Consider the following 20,325-nt stretch of genomic DNA (forward strand, 5'->3'; position numbering starts at 1 on the left):
GGGCACCTTTCAACAGATGTGGATTTCCAAACAAGAATACGAAGAAGGAGGGAAGCAGTGTGTAGAAAGGAAATGTCCTTGAAAAGAATTCCCAAACCTCTACGTTCCTGTGTCACCTTACGTTTCATAGCTTTAGTAAACTCAGGAAAAGAATGACCATCTTTTGTAGAATGTTTATACATTTTTGCATATTTCAATTTCCACTTAAATTTTTTAAGGCTTTAACTGGCTCTATAAATTAAAATAAGTTTGTGCTTTCCTTGAAATGCACTTATTACAAGCATTTTATAATTTTGTATAAATGTCTATTTTCTCTAAATATTTTGCTTTCAGTAAAATGCTTTCCAACTCTCTTTAGTATATTAATTACCAATGGATTGGTAGAATTGCTTTTTATTGACTAGTAAAACTTATTGCCTATGCTTTTTACCTTAGGCTTACAAAATTAAATAAAAATTACTAGCCATTCCAAAAATACTTCTTTGGATTGTTGTGTTGTGACTTGCTACTTTAAATACTAAATGTATTTATCATTATTTTGAGTGAAAATACTTACTGTTTATTAATGGTAGTATCCAAACCCCCTTGATATCCTATTAACAATAGTAGTCAAAATGTTACCTGAATTTCAAAAGCTATCTTATGGTCTTTGCTACAACAGTTGACATCTCTTTCCCATTCTAAGATACAGGTAATATTAAAGTCTAATTAGATGTCACAATTTATAAAATGGGAATTTAATCTGAACTTTATAAAAAAAACTGGCTGAAGCATGAGCACTTCTAGAATTCGCATGCCATATTTAACATTTGAAACAGTTGATAATCATTTGACTAAAAACACAATTTCTTTATAAACCACTTAATATGTATTTACTTTTGTATATAGACTGTTATCCAAGAAAAACAAAATGGTGAGAGTTCAGATATCTCAGACAAGACTTGACTTCTGGGCTTTAGAAAGATGTGGAAACTTTTCTTGAAGAAATTTTTGTTTCTTTTTCTCTAAACTTTTCTTCCTTGCTTCAGTGCGGGCTTGTTTCTCAAGTCTCAGTCTAGAATAATAAAAGCACAACAGCAATTTTACAAAACTATTCTGTTACTCAATACTATCAAAGTATGTCCAAATCAATTCCATGAAGGCCCCAATCATGCCAGTCTTCATATTAGGTGTGTCATGTATATTATCAACCTTGAGTAATCACTAAACCTACACAAGTCAAAGATAAACGTGAAATCAGAGCATCTGTGCCCTACACCACTTCTTCCTAACTCCTGACTGGAAAGAATCAACAGAGCTTGTGAGCCTGTAACAGACTGGCTTTTCTGCCTTATTCAATATGAATACATTAGATATTTTACATCCTGAGATATAGCCTAAGACTTTTGGGAGTTCTCTAATTTGAATTTCAGATAGCACTCAGTCTAGCACATCATTTCCCTACAACAGAGAGAATAAAGCCGTGCTAAGAGATGAACTTAGGTGCTAGTCAGACTCGCCACTCTGAGGGAGTCTGCTGCTGCCCGTCAGCACCCAGGACAGGCTTTTAATACCGCAGCTAAATTATGCGGACCTCAGGGTCACTCAGGAATCATCAGAGCTGCAAATGATAAACTCATGGATGCCAAGCTTCTACTGTACTTAAGCTGATATTTTACTGATCAATAGGAATAAGTTTATGTAAAATACAATACAATTAAGAGACTTGTACTGAGTAACTAATACACTAGTGCTAGGGAGAGGTCACAGGAATTTCAGATAAGAGTTACATTTGGGTGAAGACAAAAATATGTGTATATACAAAAAATATGATATAAGCTACTTTGTAAATTAAGTATGAAAACTAAACAAATGTGAAATCATTACCCACTCTATTCATCAACATTTCCAACTAAATTTTGGCCGTTTATAAAAACCCTTACAAAGGTTTGCTATTCTAAGGAATATTCAGAAGATTATGTTGCATGCTCTGAAGGTAAGGCTTAAAAAGGAAGTTTAAAAAAATTGAATAATTGGAATATGTATAAGGCCTATAAAAGTGACACTGGATTCATAAATTCTCATGCGTTATTTTAAAAGTCATGTTATTTATAGCTTCACCTTAGATGACTAAGGGACAAAAGGATCAAATAGCGCAGTAGGCTTGGAGAAAGAAAAAACAGCCAGTGAGTGCAGTTAGATTTCTTCAATTCCTTAACATCTGAACTGGGCCTTAAAATGAATATGTGGAGAGATTTCAAAGCTGACGAAACAGGAACGGGGAAATGAGCAAGTTAAGTTTAGGAAACAAGGAGAAAGATCTGACTGATGAAGGGTAAGTAGCTAAGACTAAACTGTGGGAACGCTGGCGGGGAAGGAGTCTGGATTTTATTCCGTAGACAAGAAGCTACCGTATGTTTTTAACAACGGTGATGTGATAAAAAGATCTGAGGGAAATTAGCCAGGACGCAATATTTGAATGGAGTGGAGTGAGGAAGATGTTCACTAACTCGACTGGATGAAGAGGGCCTGCACTAGGCCAGAGACGGAGCAGAAACGACAGATCCTGGAGACATTCTGCAAGGACTGACTGAACCTGGAGCCCCGGGGATGGAAAAGCTGACTGACATTTGGTGCCCGTGTAGAATGGATATACTACAGATAAAGGGGCGCTGGACCCAGTTCCACTGATGGGGAGCAGTTCCCACACCAGCACCAGCAGGGTGTCTGAGAATTCAACTCTGACACTATCTACCCAGAGACAGCATCAGAGGTAGTCACCTGTGCTTCTGATCCACCCACTAGACTGGAGGTTCCCACAACCCCCTCCTTGGACTTCAGACACCAGTCGAAAGCCCAGGTTGTTACCTGTACTTCTGGCTGACTGGAGAGAAATCCGAGGTTCCCACTACCCACTCCCTGGATTCGACTAATTTGCTAGAGCGGCTCACAGAACTTAGGAAACCCATTTACTCACTAGACTATGGTTTATTATAAAAGGATGTAACTCAGGGACAGCCAGACAGAAGAGCTGCATAGGGCAAGGTATGGGCAAAGGGTGCGAAGCTTCCATGCCCTCTCAAGGCCCGCCACTCTCCCAAAATCTCGACGTGGTCACCAACCCGGAAGCTCTGTGAACTTGGTCCTTGGGTTTTTATGGAGGCCTCGTTACATAGGATGATTGATTAAATCATTGGCCACTGGCAAGTGATTCAATCTCCAGCCCCTTTCCCCTCCCCAGAAGTCAGGGGGTGGGACAGAAAGCTTCAACCATTTATTCAAGGATGGTTCCCAGGGAACCAGAACCACCCCTAAGGGCTTTCCAAAAGTCACATCATTAATGTAACAAAAGACTTTTTTTTCTTTTTGCTTTCACCACGTAGGAAATACCAAGGGCTTTAGGGGTTCTATACCAGAAATGGGGACGAAGACTAAACGTATATTTCTTACTATAAATCACAGCATCACAATAGATAAAACTGGAAATCAGGAGAGGTATTTGCTTTGGTGGGCAAGATGAAAAATTTAAACTCTGATTCTAAAGTATACTTAGACATCGTAAAGCTCAGTTTAAAGATGTATTCCATTACTGTTTAAATTGTGTTTTAAAAGTGTTTTCGTTTTTCTGGTTTTGAAACAAGCTTTAGGGGCAGAAAAATAGTCTTTAAAGACCTCTTGCTGATGGTATTATCAAGGCAGTTGTTAAAAGTTGTGGTTCTTGTGCTGCTAGTTTCCAGCTGCTTTCCGGCCTTGAATTCTGATCTCTAGCACCTTCTAGCCAGTAACCCTGCAGTTTCCGCACCCTGTTTCTTTCTGCAGCCACAGCCACAGGAGCTGAGCAGCACCCTTGCCTCAGAAACCACAAACTTGCAATTCTTTTCCCTTCCAATTGCAATTTTGGGGATTAAACTCTCCTGTGGCTTCTATCTGCTTTTGGATGTGGAGTTAGTGTTTTCAAATAGATTTTTTAAAAATCTTATTTCATTTTTATAATTATTTGCTAGTTCCCGGGACCACTTGAAGTCCTATGTTCTCCCTACTGAATAATAAAGTTAATGCAGAAAAAAAATTTCCATAGAAAACATTTGAAAATCACCATTCTGCAGGATGACATGAACTCAGATACAGTGCAAGAGGCTCCTCTCCTAAGCCTAGCCCCTTTTCACGTCATCAACCTTGCAATGACACGAGCTCACATCCGGAGCAACTGAAGTATCTGGACCTTCCTTTCGACATTACAGAAGGATTTAACCATCTACTTACACACAGATTCATAAATATAAAGGCAATAAAATTTTTGAAAGGATATACACTAGAATGTTAACAGTAGCTATTTCTGGATGGTGAGATTATATAAGACTTTAATTTCTTCTTTTTTACCTGATTTTTCTATTTTTTTCCACAATGAACATGTATTACATATGTAAAAGCTTAACACATGTTATTCGATGTAAAGATGTTTCATTCTTAAGGGTACTTATGCTCACCTGGTAAAACGTTCCACATAGGGCATTGCAAAGAATCGTTTCCTATTGTATCTTTTATTTAGGTACCAAGGTATAGGCCACTGCTTGAACTTGTGCCTGCCAAGAAAGCAAAAAGGTATCGCCTTATAGAAAACATTAAAACATTCTCACTTTTTAAGTGTGTTAGCCTTCTTTGGACTAAATATGTTTTCAACAAAATGAGATGTAATTGGCTTTTTAAAGATTTTAAAATTTTTATCGTTTTAAATTATAAAATACTCTAAACTTAGAGAAATGTATAGGTAATATAAGACACTCATGAACCCACTACAAAATTGCAGACAATATTTTGCAATATTTGCTTCAGATGACTCTTTTAAAAAATACATATATAAGTTTAAGACACAGATTAAGTTCTCTACTTCCACAATAGCTCCTAACCACAAAAGTTTATCATTACCAGATATATTTTGTACTTTTACTAGATACATATATGCGTGTGTACTAATTTTATATATGTACACATATACATATATAATTTGATATATACGTAACTTGATATTTATATGTATGATTTGTTTTTAAAATGTAAATAAATTGCACCAACTGATACAGATGTCTATATCTCAACATAACAAAACCTAAAAAATCATAATGTTGAGTAGGAAAAAGGAAAATTGTGAATTCATACTATAATATTTATTTGAAAATATCTCAATTAAAAAAGCAACAGGAGGATTAATTACAGGCCATTTAACCAATCTTTTCTAAAAATTCAGATTTAATTTGTAATATTAGAAGCTCAACTTTCAATCTATTTGTAATTTTGGCTTTTACTATACAATTAGACAGACAGGGCCACGAGAGGCATGGACTGCTGCTTTAGGCAGAACAGATAACAGTACTGTATTTCCCTCGGTTCATCAGGGTGGTGAGCTACTACCTATCCTCAACAGTCAACATCCAAAAAGTAATCCCTGACATTACTGCCACATGTTTTTTTTGACAGAAAAAAAAAAAATGCAGATGTAACATTTTTAAGAAGGAGCTCTGCATTTAAAAGGCTATCTTAGGGGCCAGCCCAGCAGCCTAGTGGTTAAGTTTGGTGCGCTCCACTTCAGCAGCCTGGGTTCAGTTCCCAAGTGTGGACCTACACCACTCAGCAGCAGCCATGATGTGGCAGCGACCCACATACAAAATAGAGGAAGACTGGCACAGACGTTAGCTCAGGGTGAATCTTCCTCAGCAAAAAAGAAACAACAAAACCTTGAAGAGAACAGCATTCTTACAGATTCTAAAACTGACATAGATTCTCTCCTCTATCCCAACCCTGTCCTAACTGACCTCAACTGGATTAATCCAAATAAAAATTAGTAGCAAATAAAATAGATCAAAGTTTTTAGTCATATGTTTTGGCAATTTCTCTCTCTTCTCCAGTGGATTACACAGTTACAGGCAGCACAACTACTCCTCTAAATCTGGCTCCAAGCAGCCCACTATCATAAACTCCATTAAAAGAACTTTATCAAATGAGTAAGTGCTATCATGTGATGTAATTCCAGGGGTACAGGAAAGGTCTCCAACCATCCAAAATGCATTCCCCATTTTGTCAACCGATGCTGAAAGTTCTACTAACAATGCTTCCTTTTGGCAGCTCAACCCAAACGTAAATGAACCACTGGAAGAGAGACTGCACTGGGTCTTCTCCATTATTTGTACCCCAGTGTGAATGTTTATTACCAGAGCCTTTCCCAAGGTCTGACAGGACTTTTGGAACTGGACCTAGGGGACAAGATGTCACAAAGGGTGGAAAGATACAACAAAAATAAACTGTTTCAAAATTTGGACTAGGGCTTATCCTGGTGGCAATGGGAGTAGACTGACACTAGTTCATGTGGCCTTATTCCTCAAGAACCTCTTTTTTTAATAGTCCCAGGTTCTTAATGGGCAAAGAGGACAGGTATGCGTCCTAAAATTACCTTCATGGGATTTATAACCCTCTGAAATTACATGTGTACATGTACATTTTTCTGGGGAAAGGATCTATAACTTTCATCAGATTCTCAAAAGGTCATATGATTCACGTAAGATCAAGAATCACTGTTATAAGAACTATAGATAACAGAATCATGGGCATGGGATGCCTGGCCTACCAGATAAAGCTACCTTCATTCGTATCCTGGAGTTCCAAAGGAATTTGGGGACCTTTATTTCTATTAGATACATCTATAATATACCTAAAATATCATATGGTAAGAGTTTTCTTAAAAGATATTGGATAGGAGAATAAGGCATGGGATGTCCACTCTCATCTTAGAAAAGCCACAATGCAATCTATGTACCAGATGATTCTTCCAAAGATGTCTCTTCTCCAAGCACCAGGTCTAGCGTTTTCTTGACCAGTCTGAAGAAGTCTTAGGGCATCTTCTCTTTCCTGGACAACTTTATCTAATGCATCCATGGACTCTACCACCTGAGAAGAGAACAGAAGGTATCATTTCAACAATCACCTACAAGAGAATCCAAAGAGAGGGAACATATAAAGACTATGCTACAGACAACCCATCATGAATATTTTAGTCAAAGAACCATTCTGTCAAATGTTTTCTAAAAAGCTTTTTGGCACAGGTATGCACACAGGGGTGTCTGTAATACCACTTTTTGTAATTTTTAAAAAGCTTAGTTTCATTTATATGAAAATCTATTTGGCACAAATTTCCACATACTAGTTTTGATTGGATACACTTACATAGACTCCTTTTGGTGACCCAATTTGACTTACATCATTTCAAAACTCAATGAGCTATTAGAATTGATAACAGTTTGCTACTTTTAAATACTAAAACCTACATTTTGGCTTGAACTAATCAGTGTGTCCCTAACATGCAGACACCGACGTTTTGACCTGCTTGGCAGCTGTTGCTGTTTCAGGGAATGGAATATCAGTCTATCCTGGTACTAGAGTAATCTCCAAAGATCCATCACGATGCAAGAAGATACTATTAGAACTTCTAATTATTATTGCTCTCTCAATATTTATATTGTTTTATAATGTAGATAATAATATATTGATAAAGCAACATATTTATATTTTTATAAATAAATATTGATATGTTGGGGATTGTAATGATAGATGAGCTACATTTTTTTCATAGTTCTAAATACTGAGAGCAATTTTTAGGTTGTTAGGTGTGTGTATTATCTTTGAGCATCATAACAGATATGAAATACTGCATATACACATTTGTTTCTTATAACAATCCTCAAAAAAACAGAAAGGCAGGCAGATTCGATTATAAAGATAATCTCCCAGGTAGCTGTGAGACCCAAATGAGATGTGAAAGCCACAAGTTTAGATAAACTACCTCATATCGGCATATTCAGCTCACACTTGGCACTCTGCTATCCCCAACTTCACTCAATGCCACACTGAGTAGCTGAATCCACAAGTACTTCCTCTCAACTATATGAATTTCTACAAAATCCTTGAGAAATAAACAATGAGTAAGAAAACAAATCCCATTTTGAAGACAGACAAACTGAGGAGTTTGAAGGGACAACACTGGTAAGGGCCAAATGCTAAGCTCTCTAACCCTCAGGAACTTAGCAAGCCTGGCTGTTGACCGACTACATTCGAGAGTTTGCCCAAGCAAGGTCAGGGCTGAGGCTCCTACCTGAAATCTAGGGTTAGCTCACAAAGACAGCAAGTAAATGGCTACCAAGTCCACAGAGTCAACATCCACTTACGTTCATGCCAGTGGATGAGAAGGAAAATCACAAATGTCAATTAGACACACCTTATTCAAAACAGGCCAACCTCAAAGAGCTTTCTTTTCCAGTTTGTAACTTTCCCAGAGCCAAGAGTGTCCTTACACAGTTCTAAATCTTTAGTTTATACCTTAAATTGAGAATAATTCTCTCTTGATTTTTTCTTGATAAATTTTTCTTAGCAGTATGTCACAAAACACTGAGCAAACTGTACAAATTTGAGGTTTTTAAAAAACATTATGGCCACTTTCAGTTTATGTGGAGAAAACTTTTATTATTTGGGATTCTACTAATTCAGAAAGTGCAGTACATACAACCTTTTGGGCTGAAATTCACCTCTGAAATATATTTTTTAAAGCAGGGAGAGGCGATAATCTATTATTGAAATTTAAAAGTCTTATAACAGCACCATTCTAGCAAAAGCTTTTTCATCAAATAAACACTGTGCTATTTATAAACAGCCAGTGCACTTAAAAGAGTCTCTAAAACATAACTTTCCTTAATAGCAGAGGTAGCAAATATACCTGAAAATAAAATCATATTACTTGACAAATGTTACATAGCTGTGAAGACACCTAGCACCCAGATCTTAGTTTCTAAACATGCCATTCCCCATTTCCATTAAAAGGGATCAAGGTTCCTTTGTAAAATGGCTGATTCCAGGGCTGGGGCAGGAAAAGTACAAGATGAATCCAGAAAATCTTGCTGTGCCTCATCAAAGAACCATAAGGACACAGGGGCCAGCTTGAAGGAACCTACACTGACCAAATCTGGGATCATGATATTAAAGGATTATAATGCATTGAATAAAATTGGAATCCATGAGTCCACACTGATAGGAAGCAAGGAAGGATGAAATAGGGAGAAGGGAAAGCCTTTCCTTCCAGAAGAAAGCTAACTAAACACAGAATGAATGATAAGATTAGAAAATCACTACTTAGCAAACATAGTAATAACTGATTCAGGCAAGAATAATCAATGGATGCTAAAACTAGTGAGTGAAAGGTTGAGGAGCTACAGGATATTTACATGACATCAATACAAAGAAAAATGAGTAACTATACAGTGAAGAAACCTAATGGACACCACACTAACCAAATTATTAATGCTAACAACATCTGTAACAGAACAAATCAACATCCTGTATCTCCTGATACAACACACTGTGAAGAATACAGCATCACTTCTAGGATATTCCTGCCAATCATCAGCATTACCATGAGAAATATCATACAAACCCAAATTGGACTATACTCTTCAAAAATGTCAATGTCATGAAGTACAAAAAAAGACTGAGTATCCAGATTAAAGGAGACTAAAGAGACCTAAGAACTGAAAATGTATGATCCAGGGTTTTCCTTTGCTATAAAGGACATTGTTGGGGTAACTGATGAAATCTGAATAAGATCTGTAGATTAGACAATAGTGTTGCATCAATGCTAATTTCTTGATTTTGAAAACTATACAGTGGATATGTAAGGAAATAGCCTTATTTTTTTGGCAAAAAGTATTTATGGATAAAGAGACATCGTGTATATATAATTTGCTCTCAAACAGCTGAGGAAAAAATATGTTTATGTAGAGGAGGCGGAGAAGGATAAAGCAAATGTGGTAAAATGTTCACATGGGGCGTCTAGGCAAAGAGCATCTCTGTGTACTATTCTCATAGCCTTTCTGTTGTTCTCATGTTATGTCAAAATAAAGTTTAGAAAACCAATAATGTTACGTAACTCAATTTTCACTAAGCCAGAATAACCTCCATAATCAGGGTAAATAACTGAGACTTTATTCCACTCTTTGACTCTCCAGGGATATTAGGTCCTTCCGTCTGGAGGCAGTGTGGCAGTACCAGTTGTGAGTAGTGTGGGGAAAGAAAACTGAGGCAGCTGAGGTCAGGCAGCAAGACTAAAGCTGCTACAAAAAGCTGAATTCTGTTCTCACTGACTACTTACTACGGCACAGAAAAATCAATAAAGAGGTGACCTCAAAAGGAATCTAGGAAAAGAACTCATAAATCTAACTAAATAAAACATAAAAATTCTATTGAAGAAATACCTTAAACATAAACATGTACAGCCATGACAAAAAAGGGCAGATCTCCATATACTGATATGGAAAAATACCCAGGATATAGCAGGTAAGTGGAAAACGCAAGTTTCAGAAGAGTACAGATGTACTCTTCGTGTAAATAAAAAGAATTAGGCACACTTCTACACGCAGAGAAAAACCGTGATGAATAAAAACAAACATGTAGGATTAATTACCTCTAGGAGTGGAAATAAGGAACCCAAGGGATTTTTCTTTAACGATGAAGGAAACCTAATTTAAAAAATGGTTGACCTTTTCACAATAATGTGAATATACTTCACATTATTGAACTATACACTTAAAATGGTTAAGATGGCAAATTTGCTATGTGTTTTTTACCACAATAAAAAATAATGCATAAAAACAATTTGACCTAGTTGGTGAGGAAGTGGCTAAACTGGAACCAGAAATGTAAACTAGTGCAGCTACTTTAGAAGACAGTTGTGTTGTTTCCTAAAACGTTAAACATAGATTTACTAGAGGAGCCAGTAATTTCACTCCTAGGTATCTCTACCAGAGAGAAATAAAACGTACGTCCACACATATGTTGAGGGCTGCAGGTAGGAATGGGGAGTGACTGCAGATGGGCATGAGGCTGCTTGTTGGGGTGATGACAATGTTTTAAAATTAGACAGTAGTGACAGTTGCTCAACCCTGTAAATTTACTAAAAATCAAGCAGAGAGAATAAAAAACCTACATGACAAGAAACATAGGAACCATACACTCGCATCTTTTAGCTTTTGTCCCACACGATGGTGTCCCATCTCCCACACATCTTACCTTTTCTAACCGCTCTGGACTCGGCATGGGCAGTCGCTGCCGCTTGGCCTCCTGCTCTAGAGTTAGAAGCATGTTTCTTTCTTTCAGTAGGACATACCTACATCAAAGAACATGAAGCTTGTGATGCTATTCTGTGGTTATATTAATAAAGTCGTGATTTTTGACATCAAAATCAATGATCTGTACTCAAAAGTCCTTTAAAAATCTTGATATATTGAATATCACTACAAAGGATAATACTTTAAACAGAGCTCTATCTGTTCTTATTCATTTCTTCAGTAAATGTTCCATGTGCCACATATTGTGAGAAGTGCCAGGAGACTTACAAAAAACAATAAAATACAGTGCCTACATTCCAAGCAGAGAGAGAAGATGGAAGATAAATAACATTTATTCAGTGCCTATGACATGCCAGGCAATGTGCTAAGCATTTTACATACATTATTTTAATTCTCTCAACCACCCTTTGAGGTTGGTACTATTTCCACTTTCTAAATGATGACACAAAAGCTGAGAGAAGTATTCTGGAGCACATAGCTAACACAAGATTCAAATTGTGGATACCCTGTGTGCAACACCCATCCTCTTCTTACTCCACTATGCTGCCTCCGAAACTGTAATGTGGTCTGGTGTACTGAGTGGTACAGACAAGAAGTACCAGAAGAATTAAGTGGGAGAGATGAGACATCTCTCCTAGCCAAGATGATCACAGAAAGCTTCACAGAGTTCCCATATTAGGCTGGAAAGGAAACTGAAGCAAACATAACTAAAGGTACTGAAGTAGAAAAGCTGAAGGAGGGGCAGGTTTTGTGAATAAATTTGTTTGAGAATCAGAGCTGAAAGAAAGGAAAGGAAAGAAATGTGGAGGGCACTGCAAATGAGACAAAGGGATTGGGGTACTTTCTGCTATGGAAGAAGACAATTTTGGGGGAAGGGAGTGGCAGAAGACAATCTGTTTGGTTTTAGCCACGATGAATACTGCAACAGCCCTAACTATCCCTTTACCAACAACCCACTGCATCGGTGCTTTAATACAACTTATTTATCTATAATGAATCTGTGCTGTTTTACACATAATACTTGACACCAAATACATATTGTCTTTTCCAACTCTCTGACACTAACTACTTGGAGTTAGTGCCAGAGTCCACAGATTTAAGGGTTTGGTCCCACAAGACTGCCCCCCACTTCAGACAGCAATAGCAAGCTCCAGGCCTCCCACACATCTGACTGACCAGCTATAAATTGAAGGTTCCTATGACCCCCTCCTCAGGTTTGACAATTTGATAGAAAGGCTCGCAGAACTTGGGAAAGTGCTTTACTTACTATTACTGGTTTATTACAAAGGATACAACTCAGGAATAGCCAAACAGAAGATGCAAAGGGCAAGGCACGTGGGAAGGGGCGCACCACCCTCCCAGCAGCTCCATGGGTTCACCAACTTGGAAGCTCTCCAAATCCAGTTGTTGAAGGTCTTTTATGGAGGTTTCATTACTAGACATGATTGATTAAATCATTGGCCATTGGTGATTGAACTCAATCTCCAGCCCCTCTCCCCTCCCTAGAGGTGGGGGTGATGGTGAGGCTGAAAGCTCCACCCTCTAATCGAATTGGTTTTTCTGGACCAGCCTCTAGTCTGAAGCTATCTAGGGGCCACCAAGAATTGCCTAATTAGGACAAAAGATACTCCTATCACTCAGGAAATTCCAAGGGATTTAGGAGCTGTGTGCCAAGGAACTGGGGACAAAGACCAAATACATATTTCTTATTGAATCACATGAATAAGCCTATATTAGTGATTTTTATAAGCAGTTTATAATTCTTTAATCTACCACGAAAGATAAATAATCCTCTAAATCAGGGGATAAAACTTTAAATGCCTACAGTGACTAGACAGATAATTAAGAGTGATGTGGGCTTGGAGAAAGAACAGGATGGGTAAGAAGTGGTGTGCACTGCTCTGTCTAGATGTGGCAGCTGCTACCAACCAGCCAGTTATTACTACATGGGAATGCAGATCCAGTGTTACCAGATCACAGGTCTGATTATTCAAGAGGAGCCAGAAATCCTTATGTTTTTGTGTGAGATTTCCCAATTGTAAAAACAGTACAGTCCAAACAAAACATATCTTTGGGCTAAATATAGCCAATTAATGCAGATGGTGGGGGAATGGGTGAAAGGAGGTTAAAAGGTACAAATTTCCAGTTATAAAATGAGTACGTCACGGGGATGTAATGTATAGCCTGGTGACTATAGTTAATAATACTGTATTGCACATTTGAAAGTTGCCAGGAGAGTGGATCTTGAAAGTTCTCATCACAAGGAAAAAAAATTGTGTAACCATGAATGGTGACAGATGTTAACTGGAACTACTGTGTTGATCATTTTGCAATATATACAAATATCAAATCATTATGTTGTATGCCTGACACTAATATAATGTTATGTCAATTATACCTCAATAAAATACACACACACACACACACACACACACACACATATATGTAAAAATACAACCCTGTCTTAAATCCTTTCAACCCCTCTAATTCTTCAGGAGAACTTTGCCAGAAAAATCTACCTAAATTGCCAATTAAATGCACCCTCCAACACACTTTCCCAAAGCAAATAAGCTAAAGATTCCAGACTATGCGAAAGGTAATAAAAAGGAGGAAGGCCTACATGGATCAACTCTTCGCCATTTCATTTTATTAGTTTGCTCAGAATTGTTAGTATAAAGGTGTTGGTATGACTGGTAGCAGCTACAGCAAAATTTCTGAACTCCTAACTACTCGAGAACTCTGATACATTTGCCTTAATGTAATTTAACTTGTCATATTATAAAATCTTTAATGAGCTTATGTATCATCCACACTACTGTAAGACAAATCACTTTACTCAATTTCTTCTATCAGATAGATGTAAAGTCTATACCTCATGGTTATTATACTGTAACTGCTTCAAACACCCAGATGTCAATGAACTCAATATACTTACCAAAGTTTATGTAAATCTTCATTACTCTTGTTCCTTAACTGCTGACAGGTCCATGCAGCTCCTATTAAAATGATAAATTCATAATAGGAAATAATATTCTAGCTATGTGCCCTTTGGCAAATTATCAAATTACCTCTCTAAACCCTTTTATCAAATCATCTCTCTAAACCTGTTGTTTCCTTATCAATAAAATGTGTAATAGCTTATTATATTACAGTATAATATATAATGAGGATTAAATTGGGATTAAATTAGATAACACGTATGAAAATTATAGTAACGTGACTGGCAATAGCATTCAAAAAATGTTAGTATTAGTATAGAATGTATTTTCACAGTCTAATGTCAAAATACTTTATATCATTATAAATTAATTTTCAATTATCTCTAAAAAATGAAATCTAAAACAGACCCAAAACCTCACTCCAGTTAATAATTTCAACCTACTCTTCTTCTAAACCCTTTGCCAACCTGCTAAGGAACAATTAACTCTACTCTCACACTGTCCTTTTAATTTTCTCTAATAGACATTCCCAAGGGAAATTAAAAACAAACAAACATCTAAATAATTCCAAAACTGCATAAATAATCCAAAATGATGGAGGGTTCAATAAATATATTTAACATCCATCAACCTAAATATCTCACCAGATTTTACTTTTTCTTCCCCCCAATTCTTTGGGTCATCAAAAAATTCTTCCAGTCCTTTCCTTGACAACGTGATATGAAGTAATCTACACTGGTGAAAAGATGTGACATTTGGTGTATTCTTAGGCAACAGACTAAGAGAAAACCTGCAACTGAACAGATATAAACAAGTGATTGAAGTTTGACAACATTCGGATTTTATAAGCAATAAATGGAATCATTTCCTCATCTAAAATTTTAAAAAACCTACTCAGGGTTTCTGCACAAGAAACAATAAACTTATAAAATGCTTTAGACATTATTTTTAATATTGCATTGTAGATGTTGCTATCATAATTTCAGAGGTTAATATATTCACATAATTTTGGAGGCAATATATTGACATAATTATATTTTAAGGTAACATTTTTAGGTCCTTCATATACTGCTAATGGATATACGAACAGATAAAAACATTCTGAAGGTTAATTTTGCAACATGTATCAGAGGTCCCAATGCTTCCTCCTTTAACCCAGGAATTCCACATCTAGAAATTTCAACTAAAGAAATTACCATGGATAGGAGGTGATTTTAAAATGTCTATTAAAGCATTAAATATGACATCAAAAAGTTGATAACATAAAGTGCAACTGGAGAATGGTTAAAAAAAAATTACTGTGCATCCATATGATAACCTATTATGCAGTAATTTAAAAATCATGCTTTTAAAGACTATTTAATGACTTGGAGAAATAATTTAAAACACAATAGTGAAGTATAGCATAAACGTTGTATTCCTATCAAAAAACTTTAGAGCCAGCCTGGCTGTCCTAGTGGTTAAAGTTAGGCGTGCTCCACTTCAGCAGACTGGGTTCAGTTCCCGGGCATGGAACATGACCACTTGTCTGTCACTAGCTGTGCTGTGGTGACGGCTCACATAGAAGAACTAGAAAAACTTACAACTATACACAACTACGTATGGGGTTTTGGAGGGGGAGAAAAAAGGAGAAAATTTGGCAATGGATGTTAGAGAAGGGCAAATCTTCCCTGCAAAAGAAAAAAATCTTTTTTTATCTGAATCTAATCATGAGGAAACAGTAAGACAAATTCAAATGGAGTGATATTCTGAAAAGGCTGATCTTATTAAAAATGTCAATGTCATGAAAGAGGAAAAAGGAACTGTTCTGGGTTAAAGAAAATGAAAGTAACCAGACAATTAATGAAATAAATAAATGATTATTGATAGGATCCTGAATAAAAAATTAAGGAAGAAAAGAAGAAATTACCAGGACAATGAGGGACATTTGAATTTGGACTGTATGCTAGTAGCACAATAATAGTAGTGTATCGATATTAAATTCCTCTGTGTGATCACTGTAGTACTGCGGTTATTAAGACAGTATTCTCATTCTTAGGAGACATACGCTGAAGTGTCTTGATGTTTATAATTCTGACATGCCTCAAATAGTTCAGAACAACAAGGCATAGATATAAAGAGATATAGAAAACGTGACAAATTGCTAAGGATTGGTTAATATAGATGAAGAGTATATGGTTATTCTTGGTACTACTCTTACAGCTTTTCTGTTGCTTTGAAATCTTTAAAAATAAAATTTGAGGAACCAAGGGTAGAAAATGAAAATGCATACATGTAAATATGATCCTGATTTTATTTTAGAATTAAATGTATGTGTATATATGGAAAGTTAAAAAGAATGCGAGGAAATCTGTTTATCTCTGAGTTGTAGAACTATAGTTGATTTTTACTTTGATCTTCAAAATACTTTATCCTACTTTCCAAAGTCTCTGCAAGTGAGCAGATATTCATTTTATAATAATAATAAAAGTCTAAAATTAATTTTTTAAGGAAATGATGAGATGGAAGAGACAATTGATCCAAGTTTGCCACCTTGATCAAGTTACACCTCTGGGCTTCCGCAAAATGCAAAAAAATATTGCTTATCTCTGAGGTTACTGTAAGCAATAACATTGGAGCATATGACATGCTCAGTAACTGTGCTGGATTCAAGAGCATATACATTTTTACTTAAAAAAAAGTCTGACATATCCAACTATTTATAAAATTCAACTACTTATAGACAAAACCCAGTAAAAGGGAGGAAACCATATACCCTAAAGTAAAAAATGATCGGTCTGTCCAGAAGACAAGCTGTCTTTCCAGAAATAACACCATGAGTAGCGCGTTCCTTTCTCACACCTGCAGTGCGACTTTCCGTTCACTTGGCTACTTTCATTTATTTTCTCAACATTTACAACATTTTCTCAATCTCTTTGTGATAGATTCTGGAAGTACAAAGGCCCCTTCTTTCTTATCCATCTAAATCTGACACAGCCTTCAGTTTCCCGCCTAAGCTGTTCAGTGAAGTTTTTCCCAACCCACCCAGGCAAACAGGATGCTTCTGTACCTGTAGGGTTAATTCAACAAATACTGTGCATTACAGACGCCATGTACTGCCCGGTCCACAGTAGGTGGCAACAAAATGCTTGTGGAAGGAACGCAAATGTCGGAGGTGGGCGACTTCTCCAAGGTCACCCACTCCTCACAGAGGTGGGTTCCGGCTCAGCCATCCCGGCGGCCTTTCCATCCCTGAGGCGTTCTCAGCATCTCAGCAACCAAACAAGATCCAAAGTTGGAAAGGTGGACAAACCCACTCCTCGCATCACTTACCCTGTGCTAGCAGGGGTCTGAGGACTTATTAACGACCTGGAAGCCTTCAGGAAGCCTGAGACTTTTCTGCAAAGACCAGTCAAACTGGCCGCAGCCATCTTTCCGTATAAGTAAGTAAACCATGCTTCCGACCACAATGACGCCACTTCCGGTATCTCACGCCCACCGGAGGCAGGGACTACGCTTTGCCCTCACTCAACATGGCCACTTTCTGGCTTCGCGCTCGTTGGTGAATGGGCTCTGTCGGCTCCCGTTGCTCTCCCCGGTTCCTCTCCTGCCCGCAGTAGCCATGGCGGCCATGAGTTTGTTGCAGCGAGCTTCGGTCGCTGCGGCCTCTCTGTGTGGCCGCCGCCTTGGCCCTCGACATGCATTCGGGGGCTTCCTCACCCGTGGCTTTCCGAAGACTGTCGGTGGGTGCTGGCTTTGGGAGAAAGTGCACTCAGGGGATGCGGGGTGAAAGATGGAGGACTCTTCCTGGGTGACCTTGATGGGATCCGGAGGGAGCCGGGAGAAATTGCGGGCTTGGGGCTTCAGAGAGACAGAGCATGGACTATGTGAGGAGATTGAGGGTTTTCCTAAAGTAATCAAATCGATCGCGTTTAAATTATTAATTAGCATTTGTGAAACACTTTGCCATTCTTTCATTCCAACTGGTGCTAATTTGCGGATGAAGCTGAGGTTAGCTGGGCATAGAGCTGAGCCCCATGTTTCTCAGGCACCAGATTCTTGTACGTTCCACCTGCACTAGGTTCTAATCCCGCGAAGTGGGAAGTCATGTTGCTGAGCAGCCCACTGATGCTAAGTAATATGCAGACAGGTGGAGAGGCTCAGGGGTAACTCATCCAGTAGGCACAGTGCCTACATGACACTTTTGTTTTGTTTATTGAGTTAATGATAGGTTGCAGTCTTGTGAAATTTCAGTTGTACATTAATGTTTGTCATTCGTGTTGTAGGTGCACCACTTCACCCTTTGTGCCCACCCCCCTCCCCACCTTTCCCCTGGTAGCCACTAATCTGTTCTCTTTGTCCACATTTTTAAATTCCTCATATGAGTGGAGTCATACAGAGATTATCCTTCTCTAACTGGCTTATTCACTTAATTCCCTCAAGGTCCATCCATGTTATTGCAAATGGAATGATTTTGTTCTGTTTTGCAGCTGAGTAGTATTCCATTGTATCTATATACCACATCTTTATCCATTCGTCTGTTGATGGGCACTTAGGTTGCTTCCACGTCTTGGCTATTGTAAATAATGCTGCAATAAACATTGGGGTGCATGGGACTTTTGGAATTGTTGACTTGAAGCTCTTTGGATAGATACCCACTAGTGGAATGGCTGGATCGTATGGTAGTTCTATTTTTAATTTTTTGAGGACTCTCCATACTGTTTTCCATAGTGGCTGCACGAGTTTGCATTCCCACCAGCAGTGTATGAGGGTTCCTTTTTCTCCACAACCTCTCCAACATTTGTTACTATTAGTTTTAGATATTTTTGTCATTCTAATTGGTGTAAGGTGATATCTTAGTGTAGTTTTGATTTGCATTTCCCTGATGATCAGCGATGATGAGCATCTTTTCATGTGCCTATTGGCCATCCGTATGTCTTCTTTGGAGAAATGTCTGTTCATGTCTCCAGCCCATTTTTTGATCAGGTTGTTTGATTTTTTGTTGTTGAGTTGTGAGAGTTCTTTATATATTAAGGATATTAAGCCTTTGTCAGATATATGACTTGCAAATATTTTTTCCCAGTTAGTGGGTTGTTTTTTTTGTTTCAATCCTGTTTTCATTTGCCTTGAAGAAGCTCTTTAGTCTGATGAAGTCCCATTTGTTTATTCTTTCTATTGTTTCCCTTCTCTGAGAAGACATGGTGTCCGAAAAAGTCCTTTTAATACTGATGTCAGAGAGTGTACTGCCTACGTTTTCTTCTAGAAGCCTTATGGTTTCAGGTCTCACCTTTAGGTCTTTGATCCATTTTGAGTTTATTTTGGAGAATGGTGAAAAAGAATGGTTAATTTTCATTCTTTTACATATGGCTTTCCAGTTTTCCCAGCACCATTTGTTGAAAAGACTTTCTTTTCTCCATTGTATGCTCTCAGTTCCTTTGTCGAAGATAAGCTGTCCATAGATGTGTGGTTTTATTTCTGGACTTTCAATTCTGTTCCATTGATCTGTGCACCTGTTTTTGTACCAGTACCATGCTGTTTTGATTACTGTAGCTTTGTAGTATGTTTTGAAGTCAGGGATTGTGATGCCTCCCGTTTTGTTCTTTTTTCTCAGGATTGCTTTAGCAATTCGGGGTCTTTTGTTGCCCCATATAAATTTTAGGATTCTTTGTTCTAGTTCTGTAAAGAATGTCATTGGGATTCTGATTGGGATGGTGTTGAATCTGTAGATTGCTTTAGGTAGAACGGACATTTTAACTATGTTTATTCTTCCAATCCATGTACATGGAATGTCTTTCCATCTCCTTATGTCGTCATCCAATTCTCTCAGAAAGGCCTTGTAATTTTCATTATATAGGTCCTTCACTTCCTTAGTTAAATTTACCCCGAGGTATTTTATTCTTTTTGTTGCGATTGTGAATGGTATTGTGTTCTTGAGTTCTTTTTCTGTTAGTTTGTTATTAGAATATAGAAATGCTACTGATTTATGCAAATTGATTTTATACCCTGCAACTTTGCTGTAGTTGTTGATTACTTCTAAGAGTTTTCCAATGGATTCTTTGGGGTTTTCTATATATAAGATCACGTCGTCTGCAAACAGCGAGAGTTTCACTTCTTCCCTCCCTATTTGGATTCCTTTTATTCCTTTTTCTTGCCTGATTGCTCTGGCCAGGACCTCCAGTACTATGTTAAATAAGAGTGGTGATAGAGGGCATCCTTGTCTCGTTCCTGTTTTCAGGGGAGGGATGGTGCTCAGTTTTTGCCCATTG

General features: G+C 37.6%; 3 protein-coding genes across 6 annotated transcripts in view; 2 read left to right on the forward strand and 1 right to left on the reverse strand.

Annotated features, from left to right (window-relative positions):
• ACTL6A (actin like 6A) overlaps positions 1-475 on the forward strand; it is a 31,012-nt gene extending 30,537 nt beyond the window's left edge. For all 3 annotated transcript variants that reach the window (XM_070582410.1, XM_008521152.2, XM_008521083.2), the window contains exon 14: positions 2-475. In XM_070582410.1, coding sequence (XP_070438511.1) covers positions 2-82 — 81 coding nt within the window. In that variant the 3' untranslated portion in view covers positions 83-475. The remainder of the gene's footprint in view (position 1) is intronic.
• Positions 1-17,672, reverse strand: MRPL47 (mitochondrial ribosomal protein L47). 2 transcript variants are annotated; one of them, XM_008520836.2, is made up of 7 exons: positions 17,393-17,672; positions 14,725-14,876; positions 14,077-14,137; positions 11,083-11,179; positions 6,788-6,918; positions 4,467-4,562; positions 1-1,054 (listed from the first exon to the last, which is right to left on the reverse strand). In XM_008520836.2, exons 1-7 carry the CDS (start codon positions 17,488-17,490, stop codon positions 931-933), a joined length of 759 nt encoding a protein of 252 aa, XP_008519058.1. In that variant the 5' UTR covers positions 17,491-17,672; the 3' UTR covers positions 1-930. The 2 variants fall into 2 exon arrangements, with proteins under 2 accessions (XP_008519058.1, XP_008519139.1); XM_008520917.2 differs by lacking the exon at positions 14,725-14,876 and having other exon boundaries at positions 17,393-17,530.
• NDUFB5 (NADH:ubiquinone oxidoreductase subunit B5) overlaps positions 17,557-20,325 on the forward strand; it is a 14,611-nt gene continuing 11,842 nt past the window's right edge. Inside the window, exon 1 of the mRNA XM_008520737.2 lies at positions 17,557-17,802. Within this exon, the coding sequence (XP_008518959.1) occupies positions 17,682-17,802 (121 nt within the window). The 5' untranslated portion in view covers positions 17,557-17,681. The remainder of the gene's footprint in view (positions 17,803-20,325) is intronic.

This window comes from Equus przewalskii, chromosome 18 (genome assembly GCF_037783145.1).
Source record: "Equus przewalskii isolate Varuska chromosome 18, EquPr2, whole genome shotgun sequence".
In the NCBI taxonomy this organism is placed as follows: Eukaryota; Metazoa; Chordata; class Mammalia; order Perissodactyla; family Equidae; genus Equus; species Equus przewalskii.